At 37.7% G+C, this 17,913-nt stretch overlaps 1 protein-coding gene across 7 annotated transcripts in view; it reads right to left on the bottom strand.

The window, feature by feature from the left end:
* PDSS2 (decaprenyl diphosphate synthase subunit 2) overlaps window positions 1-17,913 on the bottom strand; it is a 263,347-nt gene that overhangs the window by 53,054 nt on the left and 192,380 nt on the right. For 6 of the 7 annotated variants that reach the window (XR_010933790.1, XM_067702440.1, XM_067702437.1 and 3 more), the window contains 2 exons: window positions 2,079-2,252; window positions 1,007-1,138 (listed from right to left, as the gene is read on the bottom strand). The exons of the other annotated variant lie outside the window; for it this stretch is intronic. Coding sequence is in view for 5 of the 6 variants with exons in the window: in XM_067702440.1 (XP_067558541.1) it covers window positions 1,007-1,138; window positions 2,079-2,252 (306 nt within the window). In the remaining variant the exon portion in view is untranslated. The remainder of the gene's footprint in view (window positions 1-1,006; window positions 1,139-2,078; window positions 2,253-17,913) is intronic. 7 annotated transcript variants of the gene reach the window in all.

Raw genomic sequence — 17,913 nt, 5'->3', positions numbered from 1 at the left:
ACAGCATGTTTACTGAGGGAGCCCCAAAAGTCCACATCTGCAGGGCTTTTCCTCTGGGTTTGACAGTTTCCCCAGAAAGGAATCCTCTCATTTTCTACCTGGTGAATATAACGGATTTTAAGCTGGCTGTAAGTATTTTGAGATCTATTAGGGAGGAGTGGCTGGAGAGGGAAAATCTTATCTTTCCAAAAGCAGATATCTCAGGCTCTCTCTACTTGAAGTGTGCCATCTACCTCCGCCTCAGCTGTGCCTGCTTTCCCAAGTCCAGTCTCAGATTAACCCAATCAACTAGAACCACCAAGTTAAATAAATTCCATGAAGTTTTGGATAGAAAGGCAAGAACTTTTTGTACCTGGATTTAAAAAACCCCAAAAAAGTTTCTGGATTTAAGAAAAACCTAAAAAAGCTCCCTCTCATCTTCCATACCTTCCTTCCCCCACAAAAAAGTAGAAAATTCACCCAAGTCCCTTTACCCCTCTTACTTAACCACACTTTTTTTTTTTTGCTTTGATAATGCCTCAGAACTTGAGTACTCAGGATCCAAGTTTTTTTTTTTTTTTTCCAAGTTTGTTTTAAAATAACCCAATGAAGTGACAGGCAGAACCCCTGGAATTCTGCAGCTTGTGCTAGAGTCTACATATGGGAAATTGCCGTCAGTTAAAGGGTGATGCTATTACCATAGCCCAATTTTTGAAAGCCTTTAGAAAAAAAAAATCATCTGAGTTAATTCGTATTTACCACAGGCACAGATTTTGTATTGCAGTATTCTATGAATTCAGATAATAAGAAAACACAGTACTACAGTCTCTAACTTTTAACTAACACTTACCTCTCAAAAATGTATATTATAAATTAAGAATTTTACCTGTTATATGAATAAGCTCTTATATGACTGATCTATATGCTCTATATGGCTGATCAGTCTTAGATCATCATAAAATATGAGTTATGTTTTAAAATCAACCAAATACTATTGGTACCTAAAATAAGAGTAATTTCATTTTACCTCTCTGATCTGCTTAATCCACAAATCTCTTCCAAGAAACTCCTGATGTAAGACTACAGGAGCTGAGTTTAGATTAAAAGTCAAGGAGTCACTGGTCTTTTCTTTAATAAAAGGCTGGAGATCAGAATTTATCTAGGAGGAATAGTGAAAAGAGTTAAATCAGTGAAATGCATATACATTGGCATGTTTTAGTCATATTCAGAAAGCACCAGTTACTACAGTGAAAAATTAAGCTTAAGGAACTCAGTTTTTAGATGTACTTTAATAAGCAAAAGAACAGCTCATATGATTAACAATAATCTTAAAAAAACTTTTAAAATAGTTTTCCCCTAACATATTCCTTTTTTATTTGGCAGCAGCCTTTATTTTGCTTTTTAAGTTCACGGTAAGGATCATAAATTATATTTATTTAATAAATATAATCAAATAATAAATAAATTAATCAAAGATTTAATAAAGGACATAAAAACTCACCTGGAGATATTACATATTTTTGTATATATTTCCCCCTTCTTATGAGCTATTTAAATGGCATCTAAGAAATACGTACTAAATGGAATTTAAAATTACATATACATGGAGGTAACAAAATAACAGCTAATCTTGAGACATTTTATATTTCATTATGCCCATTCAAAAGAATCAGTTATTGGAATTAAAGCTTTCAACTTTGCTCCATATATTTCTAAATTTCATTAACTTTCCACAGTTTGTTTTACATAGGAACTATAAGGGAACTGTAACAAAAATGCAAATATTCTTCCATTTTGTGACTGACAACATTACATGTTATTTAATAATTTGCAAGAGTTCTTTCAAGAACCCTTTCAGGTGGTAAGAAGAGACAAACATCACAAATATGGTTTAAGTAAGCTGTAGCTTTCTATCAAAATTATACAGTACTCACCAATCGTACTGTTTATATTATGTAATAACCACCACGAATGATAGATTTTATGTACTCAATAGACAGTTTTTGAGATATAAAAGCAGTTCATTAAACTGTAAAATGTTTCTTGTGTATCATTTTAGCTATTTAAATACAGAAAAAATAGAAAGGGTATGCAAATACCTTATGACTCATGGCCATGTGCTTCCCATACTGAAATGCCATATCCTGAACCTCAGCATCATGCTTTGCTAATTCCATTGCAGCTTGGCAGCTCTTTGCTAATAAGGCACCATGGGAGAGAAAAGTCTGCTTCTTCCAAGTTAATATTCCAATATCATCTGTGATATGATTTTCCTAAAAATTGCAACAAAAGCCAAGATTAAAAAGGTTTGAGGAGTAATTTGTTTAGGTTTTTGAAGAATAAGCATTAAAAAATGAACTATTCAAAACACTCAGGCTGTTGCAACAAGACAGAACTAAAAGATGCTGACCCTGACCTCTACCTAAAGAGAACTAAGGAGGTGGGAACTGCTTTTTTAGGGTAATTGGGAAAAAATGAAAGAAATGCTGAAGCAAATTTTATTTTGAGCTAGGGAACTTCTATGAAAATATACTTATAAGCAAAATTAGAAACTTAGACCTTCAAACTAACTCTCTTCTAGATTCATATCAGTTCTTAATTAAGTGCTAATATTCCAAAACACAAGAATCCTATTGTCTTTAACTTATGTTAAAATGTCAAGGGCATAGTGAAGGAACTGCATTCTCTTATAAGCAGGCAGATAGAAAAAATCAGAGAGAAGGTAACCCATTACAATGGAGTATGATTAGATCATACTATTCATCAAAGTTTATTCCCATAAGAAGAAACAAGATGATAAGGGAAGACATAACTGTAGTTTATTTAATTTCATCTTTTTACATTACGAAAATCATGGTAGTATCTTTAAGGAAGCATAAGCATACACATACCTACTGACTCTAGACCAGTGATGTCCAATGAAATTATAATGTAAGCCCCATATGCAATTAAAAATTTGCTAGTAGCTACATTAAAAAAGTGAAAAGAAACAGGTGACATTAATCTTAATGACATTTTATCTATCCCAATGTATCTAAAATATTACTATAATAAAATAAAAAATATAATCAATATAAAATTATTAATAATATTTTACATTCTTTTTTTACACTAACTTTTCAAAATCAGTGTATATTTTACACTTACAGCACATCACTAGTGACATTTCAAGTACTCAATAGGTACAAGGAGCTGGTGGCTACCCTAGTGGACAGCTCTGCTTTAGGTAGTTAGCTCTCTGAGGACAAGAATGATGAAGCGATATACATAATGATGCTCATTTTACGGTGTTTCTTTGAAACCTCAAACTAACTAGAACCCATCCAGAAGGATTAATTAACTCAAACACTTTACTTCCTGCCACCCATACCACAATCCTTCTCCTTCCACCATTATTTGGGGACAAAATAAAAAATAATAAGAAAACTTAGACACCATTAAAAAAAGATCTTAGATTTAGCCCCACCTCTTTCACCATGTTGAAGGGAATCTTCAACCCATTGGTCAGATCAAATTCTCAACTTAATTTTACATGCTTTTAAACAAAAAGAGAGTTTCACTTATAGCAACAGTTACAAATATGCAACATAGTATCGTGTAATAATCAAAAAGCCACTTGGGGAGAAACAGTGCGTAAACTGCTTCATAAAACATTGCGAATAAATGATAGCATTTAATTTTGGAAATCTGAGAATGGATTTTAAAATATGTGAAGTTAATATCATATTAATAAACCTAGATAAAAACCATATTATCTCTCCAGATATACTAAAGATGCATTTGACAAAATTCAACTCCTATTCTTTCTTTCTTTCTTTATTTTGCAGTACGCGGGCCTCTCACTGTTGTGGCCTCTCCCGTTGCAAAGCACAGGCTCCGGACGCACAGGCTCAGCGGCCATGGCTCACGGGCCCAGCCGCTCCGCGGCATGTGGGATCTTCTCGGACCGGGGCACGAACCCGTGTCCTCTGCATCGACAGGCGGACTCTTAACCACTGCGCCACCAGGGAAGCCCTCAACTCCTATTCTTGATGGGAAAAAAGCACTGAATAAAACAGGAACAGATGCGTATTTCTTCTTTTTTTATAAATGTAATATACTGCAATTTTATTTCAATGGCACAAACGAAGTTAGCGTGTAGGAAATTTATTTATATTTAAAAAAAAAATTTATTTATTTGGTTGTGCCGGGTCTTAGTTGCAGTGGGTGGGCTCCTTAGCTGAGGCTCAAGGGCTCCTTAGTTGTGGCAGGCAGGTTCCTTGGTTGCAGCTCCAGGGCTCCTTAGTTGTGGCATGCAGGCTCCTTAGTTGTGGCATGTGAACTCTTAGTTGCGGCATGCATGTGGGATCTAGTTCCCTGACAAGGGATCAACCCAGGCCCCCTGAATTGGGAGTGCAGTCTTATCCACTGCGCCACCAGGGAAGTTCTGCGTGTAGGAAATTTAAATGAAACAGTATGGTAAAAATAGCAGAGAACCAAAAAATCTAAAAAGCAAGTACACCTAAAGCATGAAAATTCATTAGTGTTTCATCTTCAGTTATGACTGACACTTGATGCTTGCAAATTTTGAAATAAACTTTGAGATCATGATCACTATTCTGAAGAGATTTCAGCACCAGCACTAAGATTTGTACATTCAGTTGGTTTGCAGTTGACTTGTTAGCCATTTACATACTATGGTACAGATTTGTCACAGGTCAGATCACAGTGTTGAAGGAAAGAAAGACCTTCCTGTAATTATACAGAAAGGATCCTCTAACCTGCACTCAGCTTAAGACATCCAATGTACAAGAGCACGAAAACCATCACAGTAATGTGGTTCCAAGGAACATAGTTTTGGTAAGGAAAATAACCTAAGCTCCTGTTTCCCATTTTAATTACTGAAATCTCTACCAATGACAAAAATGTCGTATAGGACACTAAACGTACACAGTAATTCAAACTTCATGCAAAGAACATATTTAGCCATCTGGGATAATGCAGAATGACTGGAAATATAACGAATGTGATTCAACACCGGTTCTTTTTGTCATTTTACACAGATGTCATGTTAATATTAGACCAAAACACAAAATGTTTAGTGCATAAACCAGTTTCTTTTTTAAGATCTATCATTTTTATCGTAGTCTTTTATCTTACTTTGGACCACTTGTACCCCGTACTCTATCCTACTATAGACTGTTTAACTTAATCAACAAAATCAAAAGTAATTTCTGACCAGATTTATGGGAGACATAAAAATTTATAACATCAAAGTGTCTGCATAACCAAAAGTACAATAATAAAGAAGAAAATGCCTGCTATTTCTTTTAGAAAATAGTACTTTGTAAGCTTGCTGCATCTTTAATGCTTTTACTATTGCATGACAATGAATAGTTGATAGAAAAAAAGAACTGTATACTTGAATTATGATAACTCATCCATCACAGATTAATCTAATAATGAAGTTTCTGCAGAAACAGGAACTATTTTAACAAGGAAAAAAAAATGCCCTCATTCCAGATGTATATTTCTTTAATGTGAAAGGTGTCTGTGTTTATGTGTGTGTGTGTGTACAAGCATGCATGATCACCCAAAAGTCAGCAAATACTTTATGGGGAAACACATGAGCCCTTCTTCCTAAAATCAGGAACAGGACAGAGATGAACACAATACCATTGCTATTTAACAATGTAATAGAAGAGGCAAGAAAAGGATAGCTGTATAAAAATTAGAGAGGAAGAGTTTAAGTATCACTATTTGAAGACAGTATAACTGTATATTGGGGAAGACCAATATACAAAACTCAACCAAAAAACTACTAAAACAAGAAGATAATTCAGTAAGGTAGCAGCATATAAAATCAATATAATTTATAATTAACATAATAGATGTAACCATAGCTTTCATACATAAAAACTAATCAGAAAGTATTGTAAATAGGGCCTTTTCTTACATTATATCTATGAAAAAAAGATTTAAAAGCTGGGAATAAACTTAGAAATGTACAAAATTGGTATGAAAAAAATGTTAAAATACTACTGAAGGAAAGCAAGTTAAATAAATATAAAGGCATATCATGTTTAAAGATAGTAAGATCCAACCTCATAAAGTTACTCCAATAAAATTAACACCACCCCTCCCCCTCCCCCCCAACTTAGGCAAGCTGATTCTAAAGTTCATATTGGAAACAGCATGAAGAATAACCAGAATAAGCAGGAAGCCATGAAAAAGAAGAGCAGTGTAGGGTGAGGTGGGGGGAAGAAGGGTAGATGAGGAGAGCTAATGATGTCTAGCCCTACCAGATACTATATTATAAAGCCTCGATAATTAAAAAATAAAAAGTGCACTTTTTAGATAGACAAATGATGGAACGAAATAGAAAGTCCAGCAATCAATCAAACTATACACAGGAATTTACTATATTTTAGGGAAAAGTTGGACTTTTCAGTAAATGGTGCTGGTACAACTGAATAGATTTCTGGAAGAAAATTAAGACTGCTCTGTATTTCACACAATTTATCAGGATAAACTCTACATAGCAAAAAATAAAAGCAAAAGAACCACAAACAATAGAAGACAAAAGACAATAAGGCAAGGTATGTGCACTTTCTATCACAGATGAATGACAAATCTCCCTGTGATAGGCTAACAATGGTCCCCCACAAAGATAGCCACATCTTAATCCCTAGAGTCTGTGAATGTTACCTTACATGGTAAAGGGGACTTTGCAGTTATGTTAATTCAGGATCTTGAGATGGAGGAATTATCCCAGATTAACTGGATGAGCCTAATGCAGTCAAAAGGATCCTCATAAAAGGGAGGCAGCAGGGTCTGAAGATGGAGGATGAAGCCACAAACCAAGAAATGAAGGTGGAAACTAGAAAGGGCAAGGAAAGGGATTCTCCCCTAGAGCCTCCAGAAGGAATACAACCCTGACAACATCTTGATTTGGAGGCTTCTGACCAAACAAACCACTTTCCACCGCCTTAAAGCATCACTCAGTGTTGGTGAGGCTGTGAAGAAACAGGCATCTCAAATATGACTGGTAGAGTCTGTCATACGGAGTGAAGTAAGTCAGAAAGAGAAAAACGAAATACCGTATGCTAACTAACGTACATATATGGAATCTAAAAAAACGGTACTGATGAACCTAGTGGCAGGGCAGGAATAAAGACGCAGATGTAGAGAACGGACTTGAGGACACTCAAGGGGGAGGGAAAGCTGGGGCGAAGTGAGAGAGTGGCATGGACAAATATACACTACCAAATGTAAAATAGATAGCTAGTAGGAAACAGCCACATAGCACAGGGAGATCAGCTCGGTGCTTTGTGACCACCTAGAGGGGTGGGATAGGGAGGGTGGGAGGGAGGGAGACACAAGAGGGAAGAGATATGGGAACATATGTATATGTATAACTGATTCACTTTGTTATAAAGCAGAAACTAACACACCATTGTAAAGCAATTATACTCCAATAAAGATGTAATAAAATAAAATAAAAAAAAAATAAAGTTCCTAAAAAAGAAAAAAGGGTAATGAATATAAAATTTTACATTTCTTGGTCTCAAATGCTTAAAATTTTAAAAAGTTATATGATTCTCAATTAACTTTTCGTGGTTTGTATACCATCCTCATGTATTCATATAACAAACATTTATTTAGTTTCTATTATGGGTTAGGTTCTTTGTAAAGCAATATAGACATGAATATATTTATTAATAATATTTATTAATGAATAGCCTGTCCTCAAGAAGCTCACAATACAGGAATGACATCTATACCTATCTATATGTGGATATTAATATAATAGATAAATCAATACAGTTCTATCTCAGAATAATTCTTGGAAGATCTCCAATGGTCAAAGATTCAGTTTTATTATATTTTCCTTATTCTGATTAAGACATTTTATTATTCACCATTTCTACATTTTAATTCAATTAATACACGATCTCCGAAAACAAAATTAGAAAATTCAGATAGCCGAGAAACACTTAATATATAGTCCCTTGAAATCTGCTATCATAAGTTAATCAGATCATAAGTCAATAATTCTGTTCCTAAATTAATCAGAAAATTTATTACCTGAACATTAAATTATTACCTATCGTGACCTTGGTTACAAATGAAACAAAGTCCCTCTATTTATTTCTGTCAGCTTGCCATGTATACATTAAGGGAGCATGCTCTATTACAAAGGAAAAGTTAATGTACAATTGTAAAATACCAAGAAACTAGTTTGATAACCACATCCGAATTAGTATCTTCAGATATCAGATATACAGAATTGGTGTGAAATGAATGAGAGCACTCAGAGTAAATGAGATTCAGATATACTTACAGCATCAACTTACATCTGTACAGTTTATAGAAGGAGGATACATTCAGTGAACATTGACTTTTGATGGGATTTTCTCTTTTTCAGAAAGGTAATATACGTCAACATACCTACTGAAGGACTGTCAGACTGAAGGATATTAATTTTTAAAACGTAGGTCTCTCATTACTGTAACATGACCTTTTTGCTCAAGCAAGGTTAGTTCAAAAAACACACAGGAAAAAAACCCTGAATCTTGCAAGATGATGTCTCCCAAGACAGTGGCACTGGTGGTTGTACTCAGATATAATATTCTGTTCTGCTACTGAGCTGTCTGGGGAATGTGTACTTTGAGTTGCTTTCCTAATGGTAGTAATACATTTGTACATACCTATTTACATGGAACCAAAGTGTGTTTGTAAAGTGGCTGCTTGGGATTAAAGGTCTAGTCCATGGTCACAGAACAAAGGCAAACTAATTGATTCAGGAAGATGTTCAAGCCCCAACCGGAACCTGCCGAGCCAAACTTCTATCTTTCACATTACCAGAGAAGAAGAGTGTTAAAAGTACTTTAAAGAAAGCATGCAAATATTTCCTGTTGTCATGCTTCTTTCAGATTCATATACTGAGCTGCTACCTTTATAATTTATCTGTAAAATATATCTTTGTATATTTATGCAGCATAAATTTGGGTCTGATAAGAGATCAGATCTAACGCCACATTTCACCATTTTAAATGTTTGCTTTGAATTAGCCTTTTCAGCTATTTTGAGAAGCTAAACAACAGCCAAAATGTTTACCAGCTTTATTTTTTTTTTTTAAGTCAAGGAAAATTTCAGAAAGACTCCCTAAATTTAGGGATAAGAAGAAAGCAAGGGGGAGAATAGAATCTAATATTTCCTGGGAGTCAACAATATGTGATGACACTTTCATGTTCATTATTCTATTACCTCTCAAAAATCTTGATTATCATTATTCCCATTCAGTAGGTAAGGAGACTTGAAGGCTGTATTTTGATCATGATCAGACATTAGTAAATGGCAGAGATGGGTCTTAGCTGTATAGCAGTCGGATTCTATTTTGCTTAATACATAGTAGAAATACTTAAAAATATCTTATACAGTCTAAAAAGTAGGTTGTATTTAAGAGTAATGACACGTTTCATTTATGTATCAACAAAGCATTTTAAACCTGTAAATTAAGTCTTTTAATAATATCCACTGAAAAGATCCAAGAATCTAGAGCATATAAGTAACAAGATTAGGAATAGTAGATGTCATAGTATTTTTTCAGGAATCCTGAGGAAGGGGGAAAGAGTATAACATTTTAACAGCATCATCTAATAGGATGAAATAATTTGCTTTGATTTATAATCCAATCACACTGGAGACAGTAAAGTAGGTATCTAGGTAAATCATGGCAGAGAAACTGATAAGATGTGATAAATGTATAACTAAAGTCTGTTTTAAAAAGTGCTTCTATATAATAAATAAAGCTATTAAAATTTTACTCACACATTAGAGAGAATGGTTATCAGGGAATTTAAAAGTCAGGAATTCTTTGGTCTAGGGCTAGCCAGCCCCTTCCTGTACTCCCCACGAGTCAGTTCTTGCTGAGATGTATGGGAATGATATGTTGAGGAGGGGTCAGGATGGAGAAGGGAAGACTGTTTTACAGCTCAAATCCTTCAGCAAGGGGTATCCTTGGGATGGGGAAAGCTTTGAACAGCTAGAGGGCAGCAGATAGTCTTCAGAGGGGTTGCACAGTAGGGGCAGTAGGGAACGCTGCTTAATTCTTTAAGATGAACAAACAGCACCAAAGGGAAACTTGGCTTGCTGTGAAACGTGCAGTGTATGTTGGTGCTTGATATACCATGTAAATGTGCAGTAGATGCAGTTCAATTAATTTTTGTGTGTGCTTACTACGCCAGGCACTACAGATTTGAGAATTAGGTATTACTCCTTGACCTTTAGCAGAAGTTCAGTAAGGGAGAAAGACAGTACACAGGAACTAGTATGGTATGTGAAAAGAAAGCTATGCTTACAGCACAGAGAAGGGAGTGACTAGTTTTACCAAGGAAGGCTTCAGTTGGAGAACTGTTAGCTGAATCAGGTTCTGAATAATAAATTGGAATTAGCCAGGAAGATAAGGTATGAGATGACTTTGGGGCATCAATATTAGTTCCATATTGTTGAAGCAGACAGTGGGAAAGGTAGATGAAGAAGGACAAGGCTAGTCAGGTAGGTGAGAGGTCCAGAGGGTTGGATCTTATTACTTAGATGCTAGAAAACTGTCTTTAGCAGGAAGTTATATGACTACACATGCAATTAGATGGGTTGCTTCGGAGGCAGTTTGGACTGGAGGGGCAACAACTGGAAGATCCATTAGGGGTTAAGTTATATTCCAGGTAAGCAGGAATGACATACAGTGGTGGCCAGCGGGAACTGAGAGGCAAGAGCAATCTGAGCTGCTCAAAAAGTGAAACAAGATAGCTCCCTACTGTGTACACGATAGTCGCTCACCGAGGATCTACTTCCCTCTCTCTCTTTACTAACAAACCCTAATTTTGTTCAGGTAGTCACTGCTCTTGTCAATGATTAATTTAGGAATGGGCATGTGGTCCAATTCTAGGCAATAAGACATGAGGAAAGTATACTGCAGAGCTCCCAGAAAGAGATCCAGGCAAAAGTGGCACCTGTGGATGTTGCTCTGTCTTGATGAGCCACACCCAGGACTACTGTAGCCAAACTGCCACAAGCTTGGTAATAAAGAGGACACTAGGAAGCAGAACAGAGATATAGAGAAAACATTGATATCTGGAGTTGTCATGTTAACTGTCCCTTGATGCCTGACTACCTCTGCATGCTCAGTTAGAGTAAAACATGTTTCCTTACTTTTGTATCTATTTAATTGGATTTCCCATTTTTTGCAGCTGAAAGCATTTCAATGAATTAATTCATTCCTTAAGATGAGAAATGTTTATACTATATAAAGTCTGCATTGCCAACATTAGCAAACTATTAAAACATTTTAGGAAGAATTTCCTTAGGATGGAGTATTAGTTATCTATTGCCACATAGCAAATTACCCACAAATGTAGCATCTTAAAACAACACACACTTATTATCTCGGAGTTTCTGAGGGTCAGGAGTCTAGGCATGGCTTAGCTGGCTGGTTACGGCTCAGGATGTCTCAGGAGACTGCGGTCAAGCTGTTTGCTCAGGCAACAGCCACAAAAAGGGTCTGGAGAATACACTCTTAAGCTCACTCGGGTGGTTGCTGGCAGCAGGTGTTAGTTCCTTGCCACGTGGGTCACTCTGCAGGGCTGCTCCCATGACATGGTAGCTGGCTTCCCCAGAGCAAGTGATCCAGTAGAATGAGGGAGAGTGAGAGCACACTCCGGGGGGAAGCGTCACAATCTTTCATAACTTAATCTTGGAAGTGACACACCATCATTTCTGCCGTATGCTATTGGTCACACAGACCAACCTAGTATAGTATGGGAAGGAATTAGACTCAGAATACTAGGAGGTGGGGCTCATTGGGGGTCACCTTGGAAGCTGGCTACTAGAGATAGAGTCTATGATTAGAATTACTGGGACAATAGATTTGAACATTTTAAAGTTTCTTAAAATATTCTGCAAGTTGTTTTATAGAAAGGTTCTGATATGCACACTGACCAGCCAAGTTTGAGACTGTCTTGTCACTGAGTAGAATTATTGTTTTACTTGTGAATTTAACAGGTGAAAAGTGGCATTTCATTTAAATATGGGAAGTAATTTCATTGATTAACCATTTGTATTTCCTCCATTCATTCGTTTATTTACTGAGTATCTTCTACAGACAAGGCATTGTTTTAGGTGTTCACACCAGTGAGAAAACCAGAGAGTCCTTGCATTCACAGTTCTTACAGTCTAGAAGGGAAGCCAGACAATCAGATAACCACACAGATAAATATGTAACTGCAAAGTGAGATACTTCCAATGGGGAAAATGAACATACTTTTATGACAGCAGTAATAAAAGAACCTGACTGAGACTGGGGCTTTGGGGAGTAGTTTCCTTGAGGAAGTGACACTTGAGCTGACACAGGAAGGATGAATAAGGGATAAGTTAGTAAAGTTGAAGAAGTATGCAAGGATTGTAAATACAAAGGAGAATGCTTTGTCTGAGGAATGAGAGAAGGCTACTGGGGCTGATATGCAGACAGTGAGGGTAAAAATGGTACAAGGTGAGGTTGGAGGGATAGACTGGGTCGGATTACGCAGGGTCTTTTGGGTCACTGTCAGGATTTCGGTATTTATCCATGGAGTGATGAGATGTTACTGGGGGTTGAGATGAAGGAACAGCAGCATCAGATCCGCATTTTGAGATCTCTGGTGGTGTGGAGAAAGACTAGAAGATGGGAGGATTGAACACACGGAGAAGGAAGAGGTAACTGGAATTGCTCAGGCAAGAGAGGATGGCATCTTGGACCATGCAAAAGGGGGAGGCATGGGGTAAAGCCAGGCTGCAGCCTATGCCATCAATGGTGGGGGAGTGAGGGCATCAACAAGGTACTGCTCTTGACCACTGTTGTGGACCAAATGTATGTGTCCTTGCAAAATTCATATGTTGAAGCCCTAACTGCCAGTGTGTTTATATTTACAGTAAGTATGTAAAGAAGGTTAAATTAGTCATAAGGGTAGGGATTAGTGTCCTTATAACGAGAGACACCAGAGGGCTTGCTCGGCTTTCTCTCCACTGTGTGAGTGCACAGTAAGAAGGCGGTCATCTGCAAACCAGGAAGACAGCTCTCACCAGAAACTGAATTGCTAGAACCTTCATCTTGGACTTCTCATCTCCAGAACTGCGAGAAAATAAATTTCTGTTGTTTAAATCACTCAGTCTATGGTATTTTGTTATGGCAGCCCGAGCTGAATAAAGTAACTACCTTCTCTATAAATCTTAGGATTCAATCAGTGATGTTTTGGAAGTATATTTATACTGTTTCTCCCAACATCTTTTCAGCATGGTCTTAACCAGCATGTTGGAAAGATCTATATTCTAGTTATCTATTTCTGTGTAACAAACTACCCCAAAACTCACGGGCAAAAAACCCACCACCATTTTATCATGATCACAGATTCTGTGGGTCAGGAACTCAGGAAGGGAACAGAGAAGACAGCTTGTCTCTGTTCCATGATGTCTGGGGCCTCAGGTGGGAAGGCCTAAAAAGCTAGCGATGATTCAGAGGGCTGGGGCTGTAAGAACTGAACTGCTAGAGGTCCACTTCCAATGAACTGGCTGAGTCCCCCACACATCAGGCCCATCTGGGATGGGGGGCTGGAGTACCTACCCATGGTCTCTCACTGCATGGTGGTTAAATTCTGAGAGGAGGCAGAGACAGGGAGCATTTCAAGAGAGTGAGCAATTCTAAGAGACCCTTTTATGGCCCAGCCTGAGAATTCAGGTAGTGTCACTTCTACCCTATTCTATCAGTTGAGGGGACCACAAGCCCACTGAGGTTCAAGGGTCATATATCCTCACCACTCGATAGGAGCCAATGGGAGGAGAGTTAAAGAATTTGTGGCCTTTTTTTGGTTTGTTTTTAACCACCACAGTCTACTACTGAAGAGAGTGCTGAGGAAAGCAACTTGCTTTCTCTGCTCCCTCTCAGTCACGCTTCTGGCTAAGGTGGTGATACAGGAGATGGAGTAAGGCAGCCATGGGGCTAAGCCTGGTGAGGGGCAGAAGTATTAAGGATGACTCGTAAGTTTTTGACTTGAGAGCCTGGATGAATGGTGGTGCTCTTCATGAAGACAGAGGACAAGGGAATAGGTTTGGAGAGAAAGGTCATACATCTGGTCTTATAAGTACTGAGTCTGAGATGCCTGTGATACCACCAGGTGGAAGTATTGAATAAGCAGCAAAATATTCAGTAGTGATCTGGGATGGAGATTAAATCGGGACTTACTGGCATATAGACAGATGGTAATTGAGGTCTTGGGCTTCATTTTCTGAATGGTCTATTCTTGTCCTGTGATCAAAATGGTATTCTATTAAACAATTTACAAGCTTAATAGTGATGCTTCATCTCTCAGGCAAATAAACTGCCTTTTAAGATGCTTTGCTGCGATAGCTGACAGTGAGTGACCTGGAGTACCTCTAAATGGCATACAAATTCAATTTAAACATTTATCAAATAAAAACATTCACCAACCATACCCACTCTAAACTTGAGGGCCTGCTTAATCGAAAGGGCTATTATACACACTTAGCTTTCTCAGTCACCAAGGGCTTTTCTGCCTTCTTCATATCTGTATCAACCTTTGCTTTCTCACCTTTGCATATCTAATATAATATTCCTATATTTGATTTCTAATAAGCTTACTTCACAATACATTTTCTGTTTTTTCTTTTAAATAAAAACATTTTGTGGATTAAAAAAATATAGACAGCATTATTTCTGAAATGTGGTAGTGGGCACCTAGGTGTTTTATTTTATTTTCAGTCTTTAAACTGTATAGATCTGTCATATACACTCTTTTGTATGCTTGATATATTTCATAATAAAAAAACATTTAAACCATACTCAATAACTTTTAAATCTGAATAAATTCAACAGTTTTATTTGCAACGAATGACTTAAGACTGTGTCTACTTTATGAAAAAAGGATGTTAGTAAAATTATAGGTATTTATTATCACCACCACCAGCATCTTTGAAGTCTTGGATATGTGAGTGATACAAGATTGAACAGATGCCCAGCAAACAATAAAACATGACATGGCATGTTTTATTAGCTCATTAATACATGCCTTGAGTACAATGAGAGGGACAGGTTGTGAGTAAATGTACCAATGAAATACACCCCAGAGTATCTTAATGCTTTTATACTGTACTCACTGTTTCACTTTCAAACCTCTTAAAATAGGTTTTCTTTTAAAGGTACTTTTTACATGTATATATACTTGGGATATTTTTTACTTCAAAGAAAGGAAAATGAAATTTTCCTATTTCTAATCTATAGAAGAAAATTTTCAGTATGAGCTCCATTCCACTTTAATAAGGTTAATTAGCTTCTTTGAACTCAAATGCACTTATTTCCTTTCTCTAGTCAACCTCCCCTGGCCACCTTCACCCATTTTTATGGGAATAGTCTGCAAAGCTCTGAATTTTCCATCACTATCCCGTGCTTCTGTTTTCACACTGCACAATAATGTCTCCATATAAAACACTGTAGTCCTCTCTGGCTGCTGAGGATTGACTGCCATCATGAACAACATGGTATAAATCCTAACCAGGGAGTGCATGACCAACCAACTACTTCAGTGGAAACAAATGATCACTGATGACCTTCATCCTGGGAAGGAAGGCAACAGTGCCTTAGACAGAAATTTGGGAAAAACTTGCTAAAATGTACAAAACCACACTTGATGTCATCTTTGAATTTGGCTTAAAAAAACCCATTTTGGTAGTGGCAAGACACCTGGCTTCAGCATGATTTACAATTCATGAAGCCAAACACAGACTTGCAAGACATGGTCTTTATGAGAAGAAAAAGATCTCAAGAAAACAGTGAAAAGAACACAAAAACAGACTGAGGGAAGTTGGTGCTGGAAAAAAGAAGGTGCAGATTTTGCAATGACTTTATTTGTGGTGATTATGCAGATTTTTCATAAGAGAATTAATAATAAACTATGGAAACGTAAGGAAAAGCACAAAAAACCCCCACTGTAGGTGCTTTGTGAACAGTCTTGACATGGATTTCCTGAAATTCCAAATACCAAACCTCTGCTCTCTCCAGCCAGGGGGCAGCTGGCATTCCAGTTACTAAGTGGGTCCTAGCCCTAGAAGGCAAGGCTTCGGTACTCAGGCTAGAAGCCTCCAATTAGCTCCTCAAATCAGAATCCTAATTAAGGGCTTGGCCTAGACCTTCAGGTTCCCATGGATTCTCTGACTCCATCTGACTCCAGTTCACTTGTGGTAAAGCTACCCCCAGACTCAGCTGATTCAAACAATAGTCATTTATTATTGCTCATGTGTCTGTGGACCAGCTGGGATTCAGCTAATCTAGATGGGTGGCTCTGCTTCTCACTGCATGTCTCTGGGCTGGGTGGAGAGGTTCTGCTCCAAGTGTCTCCCATTCTTCTTGGACCAGCAGTCTAGCCAGGACATGTTTTTCTCATGGTGATGGCAGAGGACCAAGAGAGCCTCCTATTAGCCAAAGCAAATCAAATGGCTAAGCTCAGGGTTAAAGGGAATATAAGAACACCCTGTTCACATGCATCACAATTATATGGCAAAGGACATGGATGAGTATATTCTCTACTGCTGCATAATAAATTACCCCAAACGTAGTGGCTTAAAACAATAATAGGGGCTTCCCTGGTGGCACAGTGGTTGAGAGTCCGCCTGCCGATGCAGGGGACACGGGTTCGTGTCCCGGTTCGGGAAGACCCCACGTGCCATGGAGCAGCTGGGCCCGTGAGCCATGGCCGCTGAGCCTGCGCGTCCGGAGCCTGTGCTCCTCAACGGGAGAGGCCACAACAGTGAGAGGCCTGTGTACCGCAAAAAAAAAACCCCAAAAACAATAATAAACTTTCATTGTGTTTCACAATTGCTTTGGGTCAGGAATTCAGAAGTGGCTCAGCTGGGTGGTTCTAGCTTGGGGCTTCTCATGAAAGACTAGAAATGCTATATTTTGCAGACAAAGAGACTGAAATGAACCTGTACAAATACCCTATATTTCTAATTATTGTCTATCACTTTTTTTTTTTCTTTGCAGCCATATCAATGAAGGCAAACACTCTTTAATGAGGTATATAGTTGTGGACTCTGATGATTGTAAAGTAGCCTCAAATAGCCTCCTTATTCCTTTTAGGGATGAAGTTTTATTTTTCCCCTGCACAGTCATGCTGTTCTTTTGCCAGTGACTCATTTGTCCATTTTATCTCTTATGAAACACACACACACGCACACACAGAACACACTATGAACAGTATTTCTTAAATCACCACAGGTACTAGTACCAAGCATGTAAATATAGGTAAAAAGCAGATTGGGACATTGATATCAAGGTAACAGTAGTGGTTTTTCTTTTTAATTACACACATGTCTATAAACCTAATAACTAGGTTTTTTCTATTTATTTTTATACAGCAGGTTCTTATTAGTCATCAATTTTATACACATCAGTGTATACATGTCAATCCCAATCTCCCAGTTCATCCCACCACGATCCCCACTCCCCCGCGGCTTTACCCCCTTGGTTTCCATACGTTTGTTCTCTACATCTGTGTCTCAATTTCTGCCCTGCAAACCGGTTCATCTGTACCATTTTTCTAGGTTCCACATATATGCGTTAATATATGATATTTGTTTTTCTCTTTCTGACTTACTTCACTCTGTATGACAGTCTCTAGATCCATCCACGTCTCAACAAATGACCCAATTTCGTTCCTTATTATGGCTGAGTAATATTCCATTGTATGTATATACCACATCTTCCTTCTCCATTCGTCTGTCAATGGGCATTTAGGTTGCTTCCACGACCTGGCTATTGTAAACAGTGCTGCAATGAATGTTGGGGTGCATGTGCCTTTTTGAATTGTGGTTTTCTCTGGGTATATGCCCAGTAGTGGGATTGCTGGG

This window comes from Pseudorca crassidens, chromosome 13 (assembly GCF_039906515.1).
Source record: "Pseudorca crassidens isolate mPseCra1 chromosome 13, mPseCra1.hap1, whole genome shotgun sequence".
Lineage (NCBI taxonomy): Eukaryota > Metazoa > Chordata > Mammalia > Artiodactyla > Delphinidae > Pseudorca > Pseudorca crassidens.
This window is presented reverse-complemented; position numbering and strand designations above follow the sequence as displayed.